This window comes from Hypanus sabinus, chromosome 26 (genome assembly GCF_030144855.1).
Source record: "Hypanus sabinus isolate sHypSab1 chromosome 26, sHypSab1.hap1, whole genome shotgun sequence".
In the NCBI taxonomy this organism is placed as follows: domain Eukaryota; kingdom Metazoa; phylum Chordata; class Chondrichthyes; order Myliobatiformes; family Dasyatidae; genus Hypanus; species Hypanus sabinus.
In genome coordinates this window covers 32,068,570-32,091,252 of record NC_082731.1, presented here as the reverse complement: position 1 = coordinate 32,091,252, position 22,683 = coordinate 32,068,570, and the positions used below count along the sequence as shown (strand labels likewise).

General features: G+C 53.4%; 1 gene segment (V, D, J or C); it reads right to left on the bottom strand.

The window, feature by feature from the left end:
* Nucleotides 1-18,832, bottom strand: part of LOC132381409 (Ig heavy chain C region-like) — a 37,480-nt gene extending 18,648 nt beyond the window's left edge. Inside the window, 6 exon segments of the C gene segment in view lie at nucleotides 4,868-5,185; nucleotides 5,640-5,735; nucleotides 6,493-6,810; nucleotides 7,404-7,715; nucleotides 15,480-15,863; nucleotides 17,160-18,832. Coding sequence covers nucleotides 4,868-5,185; nucleotides 5,640-5,735; nucleotides 6,493-6,810; nucleotides 7,404-7,715; nucleotides 15,480-15,863; nucleotides 17,160-17,205 — 1,474 coding nt within the window.
* Between the last annotated feature and the right edge of the window lie 3,851 nt (nucleotides 18,833-22,683).

Genomic DNA, 22,683 nt, shown 5'->3' with positions numbered 1-22,683 from the left:
GTGTGGGTCTGACCCAGGGATACAGAGACGGGAACTGTGCACGGTGCTCCCGGTGTGGGTCTGACCCAGGGATATGGAGATGGGAACTGTGCATGATGCTCCTGATGTGATCTGACCCAAGGACACAGGGACAGAAACTGTGCACGGTGAATTGCATCGAAAGGACAGGCGGGAAGGCAGAGGGGCTCGATTGGTAAAAACTGAAATCAAATCATTAGAAAGAGGTAACACTGGGTTGGAAGGTATTGAACCTTTGTGGATAGAGCTAAGGATATACAAGGGTAAAAAGACCCGGATGGGAGTTGTATACATCCCCAGACAGTGTTAAGGACGCGGCCGACAAATTACATTGGGAGATAGAAAATGCATGTTACAATATTCATGAAGGATTTCAAGATGCCGGTAGATTGGGAAAATCAGGCTGGTGCGGGATTCCAGGAGGGGGAGTTTCTAGGATGCCTACGAGATGGCTTTTTAGAGTAGCTCATGTTTCAACTCAGTAGGAGAACAGCTATTCTGGGTTGGCTGTTGTGTAATGAACTGGAATTGGTTAGAGAGCTGAAGGTAAAAGAACCTTTAGGGGTCAGTGATCATAATATGATCGAATTCACCCTGAAATTTGAAGCTAAAGTCAGATGTTTCAGTATTACAGTGGAGTAAAGGGAATTACAGAGGCTTGAGAGAGGAGCTGGCCAGAATTGATTGGAAAAGAACACCGGCAGGGATGTCGGCAGAGCAACAATGATGGGAATTTCTGGTAGCATTTCAGAAAGCACAGGACATAGACATCCCAAAGAGGAAGAATTATTCTAAAGGAAAGATGACACAACCATGGCGAACAAGCAAAGTCAAAGCCAACATAAAAGCCAAACAGAGAGCATATAATAGATCAAAAATTAGTGGGAAGTTAGAGGCACCTACCGGCTGTTGTCCAGTCCATCTCCATGGATACTGTTGTTGACAGTGTTGTTTTGGATTGGTCCGACGTTGGAGAGGGGACACACACGACTGGATCCCAATCTGGAAGAGGAATATTCATCCAAATGTTACCGACTGGTTGTGCTGTGAGATCCCTCATTGATCTGGTGTGGGTCTGACCCAGGGATACAGAGATGGGAACTGTGCACGGGACTTCCAGTGTTTGAATGACCCAGGGATACAGAGACGGGAACTGTGCACAGTGCTCCCAGTGTGGGTCTGACCCAGGGATATAGAGACAGGAACTGAGCACAATTCTCCCAGTGTGGGTCTGACTCAGGGATACAGAGACGGGAACTGAGCACAGTATTCCCAGTGTGGGTCTGACCCAGGGATACTGAGACGGGAACTGTGCAGGGTGCTCCTGGTGTGGGTCTGACCCAGGGATATGGAGACGGGAACTGTGCACGGTGCTCCTGGTGTTGGTCTGACCCCGGGATTTGGAGACAGGAACTGTGCACAGTGCTCCAGGTCTGACCCAGGGATTTGGAGACAGGAACTGTGTACAGTGCTCCAGGTCTGACCCAGGGATTCGGAGATGTCTGTGAGCTGCAGATATGTGACCCTCCCCCCCCCCCCCCCCGCCTCAGCCCACTCACCGTTGAGGCTGATGTTCTTTCTGATGGGCTGATCCAGCTCCTGGTGGGTGATCAGACACGTGTAGTGAGCCCCCGAGCTCCAGAGGAATCGAGGGGTGTTCAGAGTGCTGATGGCATGGTAGGTGCCGTTGGGGGTTCTCACCGGCTCCGTCTTCCAGACCCCTGAGTCCACCAGTCTCCCCTCCACCTCCCAGCCGAAGGAGAGAGATGCTGGGTAGAATCCGCTGGCCCCACAGGTGAGCGTGACGCTGGCTCCGTCCCCGGAGGGGGTATCAGGGGGCCGTAGCAGGAACGTGATCGGCGGCTGTGGGGCTGGAACTGAGAGAGAGGATGTGGTCATAGAACAAACCGTGTCTGTCGTTCCCTGCGGGAGGGGGAATTCGGCCGGGGCTCAGAAACCGCAGAGGGTCACAGTGGGGTGGGAGGAGTCTCAGAGACAGGGAGAGGGGTAGAGTAGGAAGGGGGTCACTGACACGAGAAGTGGCCTGTGCATTGGTCATGGAGCTGGGAAGGGGTGTTTGAATACAAGTGGATCACGGAGACGGAGAATTGAGGAGGACACAGGAATGGGGCGTTGTGTAAGGGAGGGAGGAGATCAGAGAGACAGGGGTGCATAGGTGAGGCAGAGGGTCTCTGAGATGGGGAGGGGTGGGAATGTTTTCAAAGATGGTGAAGAGCTTAGGGGTGAAGGGTGTCATCGCAACAGGAAAATTGTTGCGGAGGAAGATGGGAAGGTGCGTGGGGGAATATTTCCTAGCACCTACCGACTGTTGTCCAGTCCATCTCTATGGATACTGTTGTTAACGGTGTTAAGGATTGGTCCGAGGTTGGAGAAGGGACACACGCGACCGGATCACAATCTGGAACAGGAATATTCATCCATATATTACCGACTGGTTGTGCTGTGAGTTCCCTCATTAATCTGGTGTGGGTCTGACCCAGGGATTCAAAGACGGGAACTGTGCACAATGCTCCTGGTGTGGGTCTGACCCAGGGATACAGACACGGGAACTGTGCACGGTGCTCCTGGTGTGGGTCTGACCCAGGGATACAGACACGGGAACTGTGCACAATGCTCCTGGTGTGGGTCTGACCCAGGGATTCAAAGACGGGAACTGTGCACAATGCTCCTGGTGTGGGTCTGACCCAGGGATAGGGAGACTGGAACTGTGCACAGTGCTCCCGGTGTGGGTCTGACCCAGGGATACAGAGACGGGAACTGTGCACGGTGCACCCGGTGTGGGTCTGACCCAGGGATACAGAGACGGGAACTGTGCACGGTGCTCCCGGAGTGGGTCTGACCCAGGGATACAGAGACGGGAACTGTGCACGGTGCTCCCGGTGTCGGTCTGACCCAGGGATACAGAGACGGGAACTGTGCACGCTGCTCCCAGTGTGGGTCTGACCCAGGGATACAGAGACGGGAACTGTGCATGGTGCTCCCGGTGTGGGTCTGACCCAGGGATACGGAGACGGGAACTGTGCACGCTGCTCCCAGTGTGGGTCTGACCCAGGGATACAGAGACGGGAACTGTGCACGGTGCTCCCGGAATGGGTCTGACCCAGGGATACAGAGGCGGGAACTGTGCACGGTGCTCCCGGTGTGGGTCTGACCCAGGGATACGGAGACGGGAATTGTGCACGGTGCTCCCGGTGTGGGTCTGACCCAGGGATACGGAGACGAGAACTGTGCACGATGCTCCCGGTGTGGGTCTGACCCAGGGATACGGAGACGGGAACTGTGCACGGTGCTCCCGGTGTGGGTCTGACCCAGGGATACAGAGACGGGAACTGTGCACGGTGCTCCCGGTGTGGGTCTGACCCAGGGATATGGAGATGGGAACTGTGCATGATGCTCCTGATGTGATCTGACCCAAGGACACAGGGACAGAAACTGTGCACGGTGAATTGCATCGAAAGGACAGGCGGGAAGGCAGAGGGGCTCGATTGGTAAAAACTGAAATCAAATCATTAGAAAGAGGTAACACTGGGTTGGAAGGTATTGAACCTTTGTGGATAGAGCTAAGGATATACAAGGGTAAAAAGACCCGGATGGGAGTTGTATACATCCCCAGACAGTGTTAAGGACGCGGCCGACAAATTACATTGGGAGATAGAAAATGCATGTTACAATATTCATGAAGGATTTCAAGATGCCGGTAGATTGGGAAAATCAGGCTGGTGCGGGATTCCAGGAGGGGGAGTTTCTAGGATGCCTACGAGATGGCTTTTTAGAGTAGCTCATGTTTCAACTCAGTAGGAGAACAGCTATTCTGGGTTGGCTGTTGTGTAATGAACTGGAATTGGTTAGAGAGCTGAAGGTAAAAGAACCTTTAGGGGTCAGTGATCATAATATGATCGAATTCACCCTGAAATTTGAAGCTAAAGTCAGATGTTTCAGTATTACAGTGGAGTAAAGGGAATTACAGAGGCTTGAGAGAGGAGCTGGCCAGAATTGATTGGAAAAGAACACCGGCAGGGATGTCGGCAGAGCAACAATGATGGGAATTTCTGGTAGCATTTCAGAAAGCACAGGACATAGACATCCCAAAGAGGAAGAATTATTCTAAAGGAAAGATGACACAACCATGGCGAACAAGCAAAGTCAAAGCCAACATAAAAGCCAAACAGAGAGCATATAATAGATCAAAAATTAGTGGGAAGTTAGAGGCACCTACCGGCTGTTGTCCAGTCCATCTCCATGGATACTGTTGTTGACAGTGTTGTTTTGGATTGGTCCGACATTGGAGAGGGGACACACACGACTGGATCCCAATCTGGAAGAGGAATATTCATCCAAATGTTACCGACTGGTTGTGCTGTGAGATCCCTCATTGATCTGGTGTGGGTCTGACCCAGGGATACAGAGATGGGAACTGTGCACGGGACTTCCAGTGTTTGAATGACCCAGGGATACAGAGACGGGAACTGTGCACAGTGCTCCCAGTGTGGGTCTGACCCAGGGATATAGAGACAGGAACTGAGCACAATTCTCCCAGTGTGGGTCTGACTCAGGGATACAGAGACGGGAACTGAGCACAGTATTCCCAGTGTGGGTCTGACCCAGGGATACTGAGACGGGAACTGTGCAGGGTGCTCCTGGTGTGGGTCTGACCCAGGGATAGGGTGACAGGAACTGTGCACGGTGCTCCTGGTGTTGGTCTGACCCCGGGATTTGGAGACAGGAACTGTGCACAGTGCTCCAGGTCTGACCCAGGGATTCGGAGATGTCTGTGACCTGCAGATATGTGACCCTCCCCCCCCCCCCCCCCCCGCCTCAGCCCACTCACCGTTGAGGCTGATGTTCTTTCTGATGGGCTGATCCAGCTCCTGGTGGGTGATCAGACACGTGTAGCGAGCCCCCGAGCTCCAGAGGAATCGAGGGGTGTTCAGAGTGCTGATGGCATGGTAGGTGCCGTTGGGGGTTCTCACCGGCTCCGTCTTCCAGACCCCTGAGTCCACCAGCCTCCCCTCCACCTCCCAGCCGAAGGAGAGAGATGCTGGGTAGAATCCGCTGGCCCCACAGGTGAGGGTGACGCTGGCTCCGTCCCCGGAGGGGGTATCAGGGGGCCGTAGCAGGAACGTGATCGGCGGCTGTGGGGCTGGAACTGAGAGAGAGGATGTGGTCATAGAACAAACCGTGTCTGTCATTCCCTGCGGGAGGGGGAATTCGGCCGGGGCTCAGAAACCGCAGAGGGTCACAGTGGGGTGGGAGGAGTCTCAGAGACAGGGAGAGGGGTAGAGTAGGAAGGGGGTCACTGACACGAGAAGTGGCCTGTGCATTGGTCATGGAGCTGGGAAGGGGTGTTTGAATACAAGTGGATCACGGAGACGGAGAATTGAGGAGGACACAGGAATGGGGCGTTGTGTAAGGGAGGGAGGAGATCAGAGAGACAGGGGTGCATAGGTGAGGCAGAGGGTCTCTGAGATGGGGAGGGATGCTGGGGTGGGAATGTTTTCAAAGATGATGAAGAGCTTAGGGGTGAAGGGTGTCATCGCAACAGGAAAATTGTTGCGGAGGAAGATGGGAAGGTGCGTGGGGGAATATTTCCTAGCACCTACCGACTGTTGTCCAGTCCATCTCTATGGATACTGTTGTTAACGGTGTTAAGGATTGGTCCGAGGTTGGAGAAGGGACACACGCGACCGGATCACAATCTGGAACAGGAATATTCATCCATATATTACCGACTGGTTGTGCTGTGAGTTCCCTCATTAATCTGGTGTGGGTCTGACCCAGGGATTCAAAGACGGGAACTGTGCACAATGCTCCTGGTGTGGGTCTGACCCAGGGATTCAAAGACGGGAACTGTGCACAATGCTCCTGGTGTGGGTCTGACCCAGGGATAGGGAGACTGGAACTGTGCACAGTGCTCCCGGTGTGGGTCTGACCCAGGGATACAGAGACGGGAAATGTGCACGGTGCTCCTGGTGTGGGTCTGACCCAGGGATACAGAGACGGGAAATGTGCACGGTGCTCCCGGAGTGGGTCTGACCCAGGGATACAGAGACAGGAACTGTGCACAATTCTCCCGGAGTGGGTCTGACTGAGTGATGTAGAAACGGGAACTGCGCACGGTGCTCCTGGTGTGGGTCTGACCCAGGGATTCAAAGACGGGAACTGTGCACAATGCTCCTGGTGTGGGTCTGACCCAGGGATTCAAAGACGGGAACTGTGCACAATGCTCCTGGTGTGGGTCTGACCCAGGGATAGGGAGACTGGATCTGTGCACAGTGCTCCAGGTCTGACCCAGGGATTCAGAGACAGGAACTGTGCACAGTGCTCCAGGTCTGACCCAGGGATTCAGAGACAGGATCTGTGCACAGTGCTCCAGGTCTGACCCAGGGATTCGGAGATGTCTGTGACCTGCAGATATGTGACCCTCCCCCCCCCCCCCCTCCTCAGCCCACTCACCGTTGAGGCTGATGTTCTTTCTGATGGGCTGATCCAGCTCCTGGTGGGTGATCAGACACGTGTAGTGAGCCCCCGAGCTCCAGAGGAATCGAGGGGTGTTCAGAGTGCTAATGGCCAGGTAGGTGCCGTTGGGGGTTCTCACCGGCTCCGTGTTCCAGACCCCTGAGTCCACCGGCCTCCCCTCCACCTCCCAGCTGAAGGAGAGAGATGCTGGGTAGAATCCGCTGGCCCCACAGGTGAGCGTGACGCTGGCTCCGTCCCCGGAGGGGGTATCAGGGGGCCGTAGCAGGAACGTGATCGGCGGCTGTGGGGCTGGAACTGAGAGAGAGGATGTGGTCATAGAACAAACCGTGTCTGTCGTTCCCTGCGGGAGGGGGAATTCGGCCGGGGCTCAGAAACCGCAGAGGGTCACGGTGGGGAGGGAGGAGTCTCAGAGACAGGGAGAGGGGTAGAGTAGGGAGGGGGGGTCACCGACACGAGGAGATGGGAGGGAGGGGATCACAGAAAAGGGACGGGCGTTTGTTCAAGGAGACGTGGGGCTGGGAGTTGTCACGGTAACGTAGAGGGGTGCAATGAGGAATGGAGTCAGCTTAACTGGGTTATTGTCGGGAAGGAGACGGAGAGGTGAGTGGTCACGAAGATAGGAGGGAAGGAGTCACATAGACAGGTCGGAGAGTAATGGTGTCCTGGAGACCGAGTAGGGCCCAGGGGATCAAGGGGTTTGTCAAGACAGGAAGGGGTGTAGGAGTGGGGTAGGTTCACAGAGGTGAGTGAGGGGTTTCAGTGAGGCCGGGAGGAATGGAATCACAGAGGTATAGGATTGTAAGGGGGTCACTCGGACAGAGTTGGAGCTCGCTGACGGGATGGAGTGGTTTAGGTCGCCCCGTCCTCTGAGGAGGCCACAGTCTTACCGGCTCTTCTCCGGAACTCCTGGACGAAGTGTGTGGCTTTGGAGATGTGTGTGACCAAGCAGTAGACGCTCCTGATCCGGTCCCACTCCAGGAACGGGATGTGTATCCGACTGGTAGCGCTGTAGGTGCCGCCGCTGCTCCTGACCGGCTCGTCCTGCTCCGTGGGCAGGGAGTGGGACCTTCTGTCCACCATCCACCGGAAGGAGATCTTCTCGGGGTAAAACCCCACCGCCTTGCAGATGAGCGTAGCCCTCGCTGACCAGACCGCCCCGTCCAGGAACGGGGCCAGCAGCTGCACACTGGGAGGCCGAACTGGAGGGACCGAGAGAGGGAGGTCACAGGAGGCTCTGTGTGGGAAGCGCATCCACTAGGTTAAGCTGCGTGGGATCCATGGTGAGCCGGCTGTTTGGACTCAGAATTGGCCTGCCCACAGAAGACAGTGGTCTGGCCGGTGAGATGTAACTAGCGGTGGTTCTGCCGGGACCTGTAGTGGGACCGCTGCTCTTTGCCATTTACATAAAGGTCCTGGGTTAAAACGCGGATAGGTGAGTCGCTAAGTTCTCAGACGGCACACAGATCGGTGGTGGTGTGGTCAATGTAGACCCGTTAATGATATGGGCAGGGAAATGCCAGAAGGAGTTTAAGAACGTAAGAAATAGGATCAGGAGTAGGCATCCGGCCCATCGAGCCTGCCCCACCATTCAATATGATCATGGCTGATCTAATGAATGAATGAAATTAATTTATTTCCGTCAGTACAAACATAACAAAATGCATCATTTACAACGATGATTTCATAGGACAGAGTTAGATCTGACCATGGACTCATCTCCACCTTCCCGCCTTTTCCCCATAACTCTTAACCCCTACTATGCGAAATCTATCCAACCTTAAGTATGTTAACTAAGGCAGCCTCCACTGCTTCATTGGGCAGAGATTCACCACTCTCTGGGAAAAGCAGTTCCTCCTCATCTCCGTCTTAAATCTACTCCCCCGAATCTTGAGGCCCTGTCCCCTAGTTCCAGTCTCGCCTACCAGTGGAAAAAACTTTCTTGCCTTTTTCTTATCCTTCCCTTTCGTAATTCTGTATGTTTCTATAAGATCTCCTCTCATTCTTCTGAATTCCAGCAAGTACAGTCCCAGGCAACTCAATCTCTCTTCATAGTCTAACCCCTTTCCCTTCTCCAGCTCTGTATCCCTTTTGCCAATCACCTTTCCAGCTCTTAGCTTCACCCCACCTCCTCCTGTCTTCTATCACCCCTCCTCCTCCTACTTTCAAATCTGTTACTATCTTTTCTTTCAGTTAGTCCTGACAAAGGGTCTCGGCCCGAAACGTTGACAGTGCTTCTCCTTATAGATGCTGCCTGGCCTGCTGCGTCCCACCAGCATTTTGTGTGTGTTGCACACACTGTGAATGGTGGGGAGTGTTGAGGGACGGGGACCTCGGTGTATGAGGGCAGGACACACACTGTGATTGGTGAGGAGTGCCGAGGGACAGGGGGACCTCGGTGTATGAGGGCAGGACACACACAGTAAACGGTGGGGAGTGTCGAGGGACAGAGGGACCTCAGTGTACGAGGGCAGGACACACACTGTGAATGGTGGGGAATGTCGAGGGACAGGGGGACCTTGGTGTACAAGGGCAGGACACACACTGAATGGTGGAGAGTGTTGAGGGACCTCAGTGTACGAGGGCAGGACACACACTGTGATTGGTGGGGAGTGTCGAGGGACAGGGGGACCTCGGTGTATGAGGGCAGGACACACACTGTGAATGGTGGGGAATGTCGAGGGACAGAGGGACCTCGGTGTACGAGGGCAGGACACACACTGTGAATGGTGGGGAATGTCGAGGGACAGAGGGACCTCGGTGTACGAGGGCAGGACACACACTGTGAATGCTGGGGAATGTCGAGGGACAGAGGGACCTCAGTGTACGAGGGCAGGACACACACTGTGAATGGTGGGGAATGTCGAGGGACGGGGGACCTTGGTGTACAAGGGCAGGACACACACTGAATGGTGGAGAGTGTTGAGGGACCTCAGTGTACGAGGGCAGGACACACACTGTGAATGGTGGGGAGTGTCGAGGGACAGGGGGACCTCGGTGTACGAGGGCAGGACACACACTGTGAATGGTGGGGAATGTCGAGGGACAGAGGGACCTCGGTGTACAAGGGCAGGACACACACTGAATGGTGGGAAGTGTCGAGGGACAGAGGGACCTCGGTGTACGAGGGCAGGACACACACTGTGATTGGTGGGGAGTGTCGAGGGACAGGGGGACCTCGGTGTACGAGGGCAGGACACACACTGTGAATGGTGGGGAATGTCGAGGGACAGAGGGACCTCAGTGTACGAGGGCAGGACACACACTGTGAGTGGTGGGGAATGTCGAGGGACAGGGGGACCTTGGTGTACGAGGGCAGGACACACACTGAATGGTGGGGAGTGTCGAGGGACGGGGGAACTCACTGTACAAGTGCATGTTGGACTGGGCTGTAGAATTGTCATTTTCCTTGTAGTTTAACTTACACATGTTTTTTACAAAATTGCCTATAAAATCGTGACAACCACTCATACCACCGGGTAGGGCTCCTGGGCTTGAGAGAGTGGAACTGCCCCAGGGCGATGATTCCCGCACAGTTTCCTATCGTCATTGTCAAAAATGACGGACAACTGACACATAGATATGGCTGCTCACGGAGTTTCTCAGTTTGGTTGCAACTTATTTACCCTTCGTTTGGAATCATTTGAGAGTGTCTCGCTCTGTTGATGATATTGAAAGATGTTACTGTAAGTTCTGCCTTTATAGATTTGGACTTCAGACTATGGACTTTCGTCTGTCTCATGGGTTTTATATTCTGTGTTGTTACTTGTTCTTTGCAATTGTTTTCTTGTGTGGGGGAGGGTTTTTGTGCTGATGTTCTTGTTGTGTTTTGTGCAGGGAGGGGGGTTTGGGGGGGTTGCCGTTCTCTTCGTGTGTGTGGTGGGTGGGGGGGTTGCTGTTTCTCTTTGAACTGATTTCCCTGGTTTTCTCTGTTTTGTGGCTATCTGGAGAAGTACATTCTCAGGGTTGTATTGCCACCGCTGAAGCAGGGCAGAACCGAGCCTCCGGTTGTTACGCGATGACTGAGGTTTTGCCTAAACAGAGTATTTTGATCTTGCAAGATGAATAAAGAGGCCAGAACAAAATACACCAGTCACGTCGAGTCTAATGAAATGCGGCTGCTGCACGAATTTAAAAAAGGATGGGGTAAGATCCAGAGAGGGGAAGAGAACAGTGCATGGACATTAGCAGTCTCATTGTACTTAAATAAACATGCAGCTGCTGAGTTGGAAAATCCTATATGTGAGTTAATAGAAACAGAGAGAAAATAAATCACCTCTCCAGTCAGCGCTGCCCTCCAGTGTTCAGGCAGTGGAATGACAGGCTGGATTGAACTGTACCATCACTTAGCAGGACATGCTGTTCAGAGTCTTGGACTATATATATCTGGGTTTTTTTGTGCGTGACTGGTTTTTTCTCTCTCTATTTTGCATATGCTGTGTATGTTTTGTATCTTGGCCCCCAGAGGAACACTGTTTCATTTGGGTGTGACCACTTTGATTGAGAGGAAGAGGAGACCTGTGATAAACAATGAACGCAGTAAGACAGAGACAGTATAAAGTCTAAAGAGCAAATCTCTGCGTCAACTGAACAAGGGAACTGCTCAACTGAACCTCTCCGATTTGCCGACAGGAACATCAGGTCCACAGCAGATGTCATTTCATTGGCTCTTCACTCAACCCTGGATCATCCAGACAGCAGAGATGCAAACGTTAGGATGTTGTTTATAGATTACAGCTCAGCTTTCAATACCATCATCCCCTCGGAACTAATCAATAAGCTCCAAGAGTCAATACCTGCTTTTGCATTTGGATCTCGGATTTCCTCACATTCAGTTCAGATCGGCAATGAGATCTCCACCACGATCTCCATCAGCACCGATGCACCACAAGGCTGTGTACTCAGCTCCCAGCTCTACTCACTTTACACCTATGACTGTGAGGCCAAGCACAGCTCCAAGGCCATGTTCAAGTTTGCTGATGCCACCACAGTCATGGGCTGAATCAAAGGTGGTGATGAATCAGCATATAGGAGGGAGATCGAAAATCTGGCTGAGTTGTGTCATAAAAACAACCTCTCTCTCTCAATGTCAGCAACACCAATGAGCTGATTATTGATTTCAGGAGGAGGAAACCAGATGTCCATGAGCCAGTCCTCATCGGAGGTGGAGAGGGTCAGCAACTTGAAATTCCTCGGTGTTATCATTTCAGATGACCTGTCCTGGGTCCACCACGCAAGTGCAATTACGACGAAAGCACGGAGCTCCTCTGCTTCCTCAGGAGTTTGTGGAGGTTCGGCATGAGAGCTAAAAGTTTGACAAACTTGTAGAGGTGTGTGGTGGAGAATCTATTGACTGGCTGCATCACAGCCTGGTATGGAAACACCAAAGCCCTTGACCAGAAAATGCTATAACAGGTGGCTGACATGGCCCAGTCCATCGTCGGTAAAGCCCTCCCCACCGCTGAGCACATCTACATGAAGTGTTGTCACAGGAAAACAGCATCCATCATCAGGGACCTCCGCCATCCAGGTCCTGCTCTCTTCCCACTGCTGCCATCAGTAAGAAGGTACAGGAGCCTAAAGACTCACAGCACCAAGTTCAGCCACATTGGGCTCTTGAACAACAGGGGTAACTTCACTCAATTTCACTTGCCCCTTCATTGAAATGTTCCCACAACCAATGGACTCACTTTCAAGGACTCTTCATCTCTTGTTCTCGATAGTTATTCCTTTATTTATTTACAATATTGCTTTTTTTTTGCATTGGCACGATTTGCTGACTTCTGCACTCTGGTTGAAAGTCCTAGTTGGGCAGATCAGCTATGGATCCTGTTAGATTTACCATTCTGTATAGTTGTTGCGTATGTCCACAGGAAAATTAATCTCAGGGTCGTGTATGATGTCATGCGTGTACTTTCATTATAAAACTTACTTGAACTTTGTACTTTGTAAGTGGACGAACAACGTAAGTGTAATCAAATTGAAGTGCTTTGCACAGAGCTTCAAAGTAAACAGAAACGGTATCTAAAGACCCAACAGGGACCACAGGTGGACGGTCCTGCCAGTGAAGCTCTTCCTCGGGGAAAACACCCTCTCCGAGACAGCACCACCATCCAATCTCCAAGGAATTACAGGTTAGACATGACACCGACTCCAGAGTGCCCTCTAGTGGCTCACGGCAGGGTGACAATGATGAAACTATGACAAGACTTGCCCCAAAAGAGACCAAGGGAGTAACGACACACAGAGCTAGAGGGTGAAAGGAGACAGATGTTCTTTCATCAACCACCTCAACTGGAAAATATCGATAAATGGTTCAAAGAAGTTTTCCACATCCTAAAAAGAGGAAGTTTAAGACCATAAGACATACAGGCAGAATTAGGCCATTTGGCTCATCAAATCTGGATTGCAATAACTCAATGTATAATAACTTTGAAAACTTGGGCTTAATGTCAATATATTAAGAACATATATAAATTGCACCCAAACGACAGCATCCAAACTCTGGGATCTATGTTGGTTTACGTCTGGCAGCTCTTGGGCTGTATTCCCTGCAGTTCAGGAGAATGAGGGGGGATCTCATCGATACATTCCGAATGTTAAAAGGCCTGAACTGATTAGATATGGCAAAGTTATTTCCCATGGTAAGGGATTCTAGGACAAGAGGGCAGGACTTCAGGATTGAATGACGTCCTTTTAGAACAGAGATGCAGAGAAATTACTTTAGTCAGAGGGGGGTAAATCTGTGGAATTTGTTGCCACGAGTGGCTGTGGAGGTCATTGGGTGTATTTAAGGCAGAGATAGATTGGTTCTTGATTAGCCAGGGCATCAAAGGGTATGGGGTGAAAGTAGGGGAGTGGGGATGACTGGATGAAGTGGATCAGCCTATGATTGAATGGCAGAGCAGACTTAGCAGTGATTAACATTCAGTCTAGGGTGTGGGTGTGAAGATCTAGGTGTTTGAAAATTATCTGTAACTCAAAGGGAGCACTATGAATGCATTGTATCAATAGAAATCATCCAGCATATAAAAACAATGTCATCTAAGGTTGGGTCGGGGAGCCTCTTCTTCGAAGAGTGACTCCTGTATGATGCCTGATAAGTGCAGAATAAGGGCTTCTATATCCACCAGCTTCAGCGTCTCCCAGTGACTGCATTCACAACCACAACAGGCTGATGTGGCTCAAACGCAGGCAGCCAACGTAATGAAAGACCCCGCCCACCCCGGGCATTCTCCCTTCGGGCAGAAGATGCAGAATCCTGAAAACACGAGCCACCAGGCTCAAGGACCAGCTTCTGCCCCGGTGCTATCAGACACTTGAACAGACCTCTCGTATGATAAGACTGACCCTTGACCTCCCAACCTACCTCGTTAGGATCTTGTATCTTATCCTTTACCTGCACTGCACTCTCTCTGTGGCTGTGACACTTTATTATGCGTTCTGTTACTGCTTTACCTTGTTCTATCTCAATGCTCTGAGTAATAATCTTTATGAGGTGTAGTTGTAGACCTCCATTAGTCTCGATAGGGTTTTTCAATGGGAGACCGGCAGTTGCCCAAGCTGCAAGTCTCCCCTCTCCACGCCACCGATGTTGTCCAAGGGAAGGGTATTAGGACCCATACAGCTTGGCACTGGTGTCGTCGTAGAGCAATGTGTGGTTAAGTGCCTTGCTCAAGGACACACACGCAGCCTCAGCCAAGGCTCGAACTAGTGACCTTCAGATAACTAGATGAACGCCTTAACCACTTGGCCACACACCAGCACACAAGGGTAGAACACACTGTGAATGGTGGGGAGTGTCGAGGGACAGAGGGATCTCGGTGTACAAGGGTAGAACACACTGTGAATGGTGGGGAGTGTCGAGGGACAGAGGGACCTCGGTGTACAAGGGTAGAACACACTGTGAATGGTAGGGAGTGTCGAGGGACAGAGGGACCTCGGTGTACAAGGGTAGAACACACTATGAATGGTGTGGAGGGACAGAGGGACCTCGGTGTACGAGGGTAGGACACACTCTGTGAATGGTGGGGAGTGTGGAGGGACAGAGGGACCTCGGTGTACAAGGGTAGGACACACTCTGTGAATGGTGGGGAGTGTCGAGGGACAGAGGGACCTCGGTGTACGAGGGTAGAACACTCTGTGAATGGTGGGGAGTGTCGAGGGACAGAGGGACCTCGGTGTACGAGGGTAGAACACACTGAATGGTGGGGAGTGTGGAGGGACAGAGGGACCTCGGTGTACGAGGGTAGAACACTCTGTGAATGGTGGGGAGTGTCGAGGGACAGTGGGCCCTCGGTGTACAAGGGTAGAACACTCTGTGATGGTGGACTCCTGGGGGAGTGATGGGGAGTCAGTGGAGATTGGTATTATTCCCTAAAGGACGGATGTCAGATATTTCTCTCTCTGCTAGATTGTGTATTACATTGAACTGCCGCTGCTAAGTTAACAAATTTCACAATAACAGTAATAAACCTGATTCTGATTTTCAGCAGGGACAGTATGGGCCGAATAGACGAGTGCCCGGTGACAGCAGTACGGGGCAACTGGCAAGGGGTCTCCCAAAGAACCCAGCGCATCTGCAGTTGTGAACTTCCCTCTATTCAGGACATCTACAAAGACGGGTGTGTGAAAAGGGCCCAAAGGATCACTGGGGACCCGAGTCACCCCAAACACAAACTGTTCCAGCCGGGAAACGGTACCGCAGCATAAAAGCCAGGACCAACCAACAGCTTCTTCCACCAGGCCATCAGACTGACACAATAGTATTTCTATCTTATATTGAGTGTCCTGTTGTACATACTATTTATTATAAATGACCCTAAGTTGCACTTTGCACATTTAGACGGAGACATAACGTAAAGATTTTTACTCCCCATGCGGATCAAGGTTAGAAGGAACAAAGTCAATTCAATTGGATTCACGCCCGTCCCAGACGCGGCAACGTGTGCGGGCGACAGACTCACTGCGCTCGACGGAGAGGGAGATCCCGCATCCGCACCAGTCTGTGGCATTGACGTCCCAGAGGCTGTCGGTCATCTGGCAGAAGTACCGGCTGGCGTCGCTGGACATGGCGCGGCTGATCTGCAAGGACATGGTCCTATTGTGCAGGTCCTTGGTGCCCAGGTAACGGTTGGTGCTCCCGGCTGGGTATACGGGCTGCTGGGAGCCGGGCTCCCAATACATCAGCCTCCTGAGGGCTCCTTGCCCACCGGGAGGCACGTACTGCCACACGAAGTACCGGTTGTCGTGCCGGTAGGAGAACCGGCATTGCAGGGAGACCGGCGAGCCCTCGGTGGCCACCATCGTTGCTGAGGACAAGCGGAAGTTGGTTCCAGCCAAGCAGGAGCCTAGAGAGATTTTATTTAAAATGGAATGATCAGCATCAGTTCCCATCTCCGTATCCCTGGGTCAGACTCACACCGGGAGCACCGTGCACAGTTCCCGTCTCCGTATCCCTGGGTCAGACCCACACCAGGAGCACCGTGCACAGTTCCCATCTCCCTATCCCTGGGTCAGACCCACACCGGGAGCACCGTGCACAGTTCCCATCTTTGTATCCCTGGGTCAGACCCACACCGGGAGCACCGTGCACAGTTCCCGTCTCTGTATCCCTGGGTCAGACCCACACCGGGAGCACCATGCACAGTTCCCATCTTTGTATCCCTGGGTCAGACCCACACCGGGAGCACCGTGCACAGTTCCCGTCTCTGTATCCCTGGGTCAGACCCACACCGGGAGCACCATGCACAGTTCCCATCTCTGTATCCCTGGGTCAGACCCTCACCGGGAGCACCGTGCACAGTTCCCGTCTCTGTATCCCTGGGTCAGACCCTCACCAGGAGCACCGTGCACAATTCTCATCTCTGTATCCCTGGGTCAGACCCACACCGGGAGCACCGTGCACAGTTCCTGTCTCCCTATCCCTGGGTCAGACCCACACCAGGAGCACCGTGCACAGTTCCCGTCTCCCTATCCCTGGGTCAGACCCACACCAGGAGCACCGTGCACAGCTCCCGTCTCTGTATCCCTGGGTCAGACCCACACCGGGAGCACCGTGCACAATTCTCATCTCTGTATCCCTGGGTCAGACCCACACCAGGAGCACCGTGCACAATTCTCATCTCTGTATCCCTGGGTCAGACCCACACCGGGAGCACCGTGCACAGTTCCTGTCTCCCTATCCCTGGGTCAGACCCACACCAGGAGCACCGTGCACAGTTCCCGTCTCCCTATCCCTGGGTCAGACCCACACCGGGAGCACCGTGCACAGTTCCTGTCTCTGTATTCCAGGGTCAGACTCACACCGGGAGCACCGTGCACAGTTCCCATCTCCTTATCCCTGGGTCAGACCCACACCGGGAGCACCGTGCACAATTCTCATCTCTGTATCCCTGGGTCAGACCCTCACCAGGAGCACTGTGCACAATTCTCATCTCTGTATCCCTGGGTCAGACCCACACCGGGAGCACTGTGCACAGTTCCTGTCTCTGTATCCCTGGGTCAGACCCACACCAGGAGCACCGTGCACAGGTCCCGTCTCCCTATCCCTGGGTCAGACCCACACCGGGAGCACCGTGCACAGTTCCCGTCTCTGGGTGACAACCACACTGATATAATCAGAAGGAAATGAGTCGGTCCCTTACCAGCCATGAGGAGAAGGAGCTGGATCTTAACGATATTTGATGCCATGCTGGTGGGAAGAGTTTCTGTGTTCAGAGCCCCAGGACCGTGGTACTGCCTGATGATAGCAGACAGACAACTGACTTCTGAAGGCACTTTTGCAATGTGGATTCTCGCTCTGAGTCATCCAGGAAACATTGGGAGCTGACATTGCACAAAATGTACATTGACATCGGTGAGGCCAAATTTGGAGTATTGTGTACAGTTCTGGTCCTCTAATTATAGGAAAGATGCCAACAAAATAGAAAGAGTACAGAGGAGATTTACTAAAATGTTACCTGGGTTTCAGCGCCTCAGTTATAGGGAAAGGTTGAACAAGTTTGGTCTTTATTCATTGGAGCGTAGAAGGTTGAGGGGGACTTGATAGAGGTATTTAAAATTATGAGCGGGATAGATAGAGTTGACGTTGATAGGCTTTTTCCATTGAGAGTAGGGGAGATTCAAACAAGAGGACATGATTTGAGAGCTAGGGGGCAAAAGTTTATGTTAACACGAGGGGGAATTTCTTTACTTAGAGAGTGGTAGCTGTGTGGAACGAGCTTCCGGTAAAAGTGTTAGAGGCAGGTTCGGTATTGTCATTTGAATAACAATTGGATAGGTATATGGACAGGAAAGGAATGGAGGGTTATGGGCTGAGTGCAGGTCGGTGGGATTAGGTGAGAGTAAGCGTTCGGCACGGACTAGAAGGGCTGAGATGGCCTGTTTCCATGCTGTAATGGTTATATGGTTATAAAAGAGAAGAGGGAGCACAAATGGGGATTCCTTTGTGTCAGACCCTGGGGATGTGTGATGGGATTGTGAGGAGGGAGTTTCACTCTGTGTCTGACCCCATTTTTTTTTACAAAATTCCTTTATTACAAATATTGGTGCTATACAATGTATACAAAACAGTGACTAACACAGTTACTTCACTACAAGTAGACAATACACAAACATACCCCCTAAACATTACCAGGCAGTCTGCCCGGGCAGATCCTCCCGCCACCCATTTCCAAGACCCATGGATGGCTGTTTTCGCCAGCCCCAGGAGCAAGTTCACAAGGACATCCTCATCCCTCCGTGACCCCTCCTTACTGGATGACCATATATAAATAGGGTGGGGCTAAAGTGCAACCAGAAGGGGAGAAGCAGCCCATGCAGAAACGCAGAAAGGAGCTGCAGCCTCGCACACTCCAGGTACATGTGGTACACGCTCTCCTCCAGCCCACAGAAGTGACATGTGGGTGGGAGATCGGTGTACAAACTGAACAACTTATTGCAGGGCACCGCTCTATGCAGCATCCTCCAGCCCAGATCCCCCAGGTGCATGGGAAGAACCCCCTCCTAAAGGGACATCCAGTGGGGACCCGCCTCACCTCCAGGTGGACAGACCGACCGCCATGGCGTGTCGGAACGATGGCCAAGGGCAAGGAAGTGGAGGGTGTGGAGCAGCAGCCCATACAGATACCTCCTACTTGCATCCCTGAATGGGATTGTGGGTGTCGATGAGAGACGACTCAAGTTGTGTGCACTCGGTTAAATTGTTCAGACCCTGGGAGTGTGAGATAGGTCAGGGTGGAGGGAGTTTCACTCTGTATCTGACCCTGGGAGGGTGTGATGGGACGGAGTGGAGGGAGATTCACTCTGTGTCTGACCCCGGGAGTGTGTGATGGGACGGTGTGGAGGGAGGTTCATTCTGTGCCTGACCCTGGGGATTTGTGATGGGACAGGGTGGAGGGAGATTCACTCTGCATATGTCACTGTGAGTGTGTGATGGGACAGTGTGGAGGGAGTTTCACTCTGTGTCTGAACCCGGGAGTGTGTGATGGGACGGTCTGGAGGGAGATTCACTCTGTGTCTGACCCTGGGAGTGTGTGATGGGACGGTGTGGAGGGAGATTCACTCTGTGTCTGAACCTGGGAGAGTGTGGAGGGAGATTCACTCTGTGTCTGACCCAGGGAGAGTGTGGAGGGAGATTCACTCTGTGCCTGACTCCGGGAGTGTGTGATGGGATGGTGTGGAGGGAGATTCACTCTGTGTCTGACCCCGGGAGTGTGTGATGGGACGGTGTGGAGGGAGATTCACTCTGTGTCTGACACCGGGAGAGTGTGATGGGACGGTCTGGTGGGAGATTCACTCCGTGTCTGACCCTGGGAGAGTGTGGAGGGAGATTCACTCTGTGTCTGACCCCGGGAGTGTGTGATGGGACGGTGTGGAGGGAGATTCACTCTATGTCTGACCCCGGGAGTGTGAGATGGGACGGTGTGGAGGGAGATTCACTCTGTGTCTGACCCCGGGAGTGTGTGATGGGACGGTGTGGAGGGAGTTTCACTCTGTGTCTGACCCTGGGAGAGTGTGGAGGGAGATTCACTCTGTGTCTGACCCCGGGAGTGTGTGATGGGACGGTGTGGAGGGAGATTCACTCTATGTCTGACCCCGGGAGTGTGAGATGGGACGGTGTGGAGGGAGATTCACTCTGTGTCTGACCCCGGGAGTGTGTGATGGGACGGTGTGGAGGGAGAATCACTCTGTGTCTGACCCCGGGAGTGTGTGATGGGACGGTGTGGAGGGAGTTTCACTCTGTGTCTGACCCCGGGAGTGTGTGATGGGACAGTGTGGAGGGAGTTTCACTCTGTGTCTGACCCCGGGAGTGTGTGATGGGACGGTCTGGAGGGAGATTCACTCTGTGTCTGACCCTGTTTGTGTGTGATGGGACGGTGTGGAGGGAGATTCACTCTGTGTCTGAACCTGGGAGAGTGTGGAGGGAGATTCACACTGTGTCTGACCCCGGGAGAGTGTGATGGGATGGTGTCGCGGGAGATTCACTCTGTGTCTGAGAGAGTGATGGGACGGTGTGGATGGAGATTCACTCTGTGTCTGACCCAGGGAGAGTGTGGAGGGAGATTCACTCTGTGTCTGACCCCGGGAGTGTGTGATGGGACGGTGTGGAGGGAGATTCACTCTGTGACCGACCTCGGGAGAGTGTGATGGGACAGTGTGGCGGGAGATTCACTCTGTGTCTGAGAGAGTGATGGGACGGTGTGGATGGAGATTCACTCTGTGTCTGACCCAGGGAGAGTGTGGAGGGAGATTCACTCTGTGTCTGACCCCGGGAGTGTGTGATGGGACGGTGTGGATGGAGATTCACTCTGTGTCTGACCCAGGGAGAGTGTGGAGGGAGATTCACTCTGTGTCTGACCCCGGGAGAGTGTGATGGGACGGTCTGTTGGGAGATTCACTCTGTGTCTGACCCTGGGAGAGTGTGGAGGGAGATTCACTCTGTGTCTGACCCCGGGAGAGTGTGATGGGACGGTCTGTTGGGAGATTCACTTTGTGTCTGACCCCGGGAGTGTGTGATGGGACGGTGTGGAGGGAGATTCACTCTGTGTCTGACCCCGGGAGAGTGTGATGGGACGGTGTGGAGGGAGATTCACTCTGTGTCTGAGAGAGTGATGGGACGGTGTGGATGGAGATTCACTCTGTGTCTGACCCTGGGAGAGTGTGGAGGGAGATTCACTCTGTGTCTGACCCCGGGAGTGTGTGATGGGATGCTGTGGAGGGAGATTCACTCTGTGTCTGACCCCGGGAGTGTGTGATGGGACAGTGTGAAGGGGGCTTCACTCTGTGTTTGACCCCGAGAGTGTGTGATGGGACGGTGTGGAGGGAGATTCACTCTGTGTCTGACCCCGGGAGTGTGTGATGGGACAGTCTGGAAGGAGATTCACTCTTTGTCTGACCCCGGGAGTGTGTGATGGGACGGTGTGGAGGGAGATTCACTCTGTGTCTGACCCCGGGAGTGTGTGATGGGACGGTGTGGAGGGAGATTCACTCTGTGTCTGACCCTGGGAGTGTGGGATGGGACGGTGTGGAGGGAGATTCACTCTGTGTCTGACCCTGGGAGTGTGCGATGGGACCGCGTGGAGGGTGATTCACTCTGTGTCTGACCCCGGGAGTGTGCGATGGGACGGTGTGGAGGGAGTTTCACTTTGTCTCTGACCCCGGGAGTGTGTGATGGGACGGTGTGGAGGGAGATTCGCTCTGTGTCTGACCCCGGGAGTGTGTGATGGGACGGTGTGGAGGGAGCCTCACTCTGTGTCTGACCCCGGGAGTGTGTGATGGGACGGTGTGGAGGGAGTTTCACTCTGTGTCTGACCCCGGGAGTGTGTGATGGGACGGTGTAGAGGGAGCCTCTCTCTGTGTCTGACCCTGGGAGTGTGTGATGGGACGGTGTGGAGGGAGCCTCACTCTGTGTCTGACCCCGGGAGTGTGTGATGGGACGGTGTGGAGGGAGATTCACTCTGTCTGACCCCGGGAGTGTGTGATGGGACAGTGTGGAGGGAGATTCACTCTGTGACTGACCCTGGGAGAGTGTGGAGGGAGATTCACTCTATGCCTGACTCCGGGAGTGTGTGATGGGATGGTGTGGAGGGAGCCTCACTCTGTGTCTGACCCTGGGAGTGTGTGATGGGACGGTGTGGTGGGAGCCTCACTCTGTGTCTGACCCCGGGAGTGTGTGATGGGACGGTGTGGAGGGAGATTCACTCTGTCTGACCCCGGGAGTGTGTGATGGGACAGTGTGGAGGGAGATTCACTCTGTCTGACCCCGGGAGTGTGTGATGGGACGGTGTGGAGGGAGTTTCACTCTGTGTCTGACCCCGGGAGTGTGTGATGGGACGGTGTGGAGGGAGATTAACTCTGTGTCTGACCCCGGGTGTGTGTGATGGGACGGTGTGGAGGGAGATTCACTCTGTGTCTGACCCCGGGAGTGTGTGATGGGACGGCGTGGAGGGAGATTCACTCTGTGTCTGACCCGGGGAGTGCGTGATGGGACGGTGTGGAGGGAGATTCACTCTGTGTCTGACCCTGGGATTGTGTGATGGGACGGTGTGGAGGGAGATTCACTCTGTGTCTGACCCGGGGAGTGCGTGATGGGATGGTGTGGAGGGAGATTCACTCTGTGTCTGTCCCCGGGTGTGTGTGATGGGACGGAGTGGAGGGAGATTCACTCTGTGTCTGTCCCCGGGAGTGTGTGATGGGACATTGTGGAGGGAGATTCACTCTGTGTTTGTCCCCGGGAGTGTGTGATGGGACAGTGTGGAGGGAGATTCACTCTGTGTCTGACCCCGGGAGTGTGTATTGGAACGGTCTGGAGGGAGATTCACTGTGTCTGACCCTAGGAGTGTGTGATGGGACGGTGTGGAGGGAGATTCATTCTGTCTGACCCCGGGAGTGTGTGATGGGACAGTGTGGAGGGAGATTCACTCTGTGTCTGACCCTGGGAGAGTGTGGAGGGAGATTCACTCTGTGCCTGACTCCGGGAGTGTGTGATGGGATGGTGTGGAGGGAGATTCACTCTGTGTCTGACCCCGGGAGTGTGTGATGGGACGGTGTGGAGGGAGATTCACTCTGTGTCTGACACCGGGAGAGTGTGATGGGACGGTCTGGTGGGAGATTCACTCTGTGTCTGACCCTGGGAGAGTGTGGAGGGAGATTCACTCTGTGTCTGAC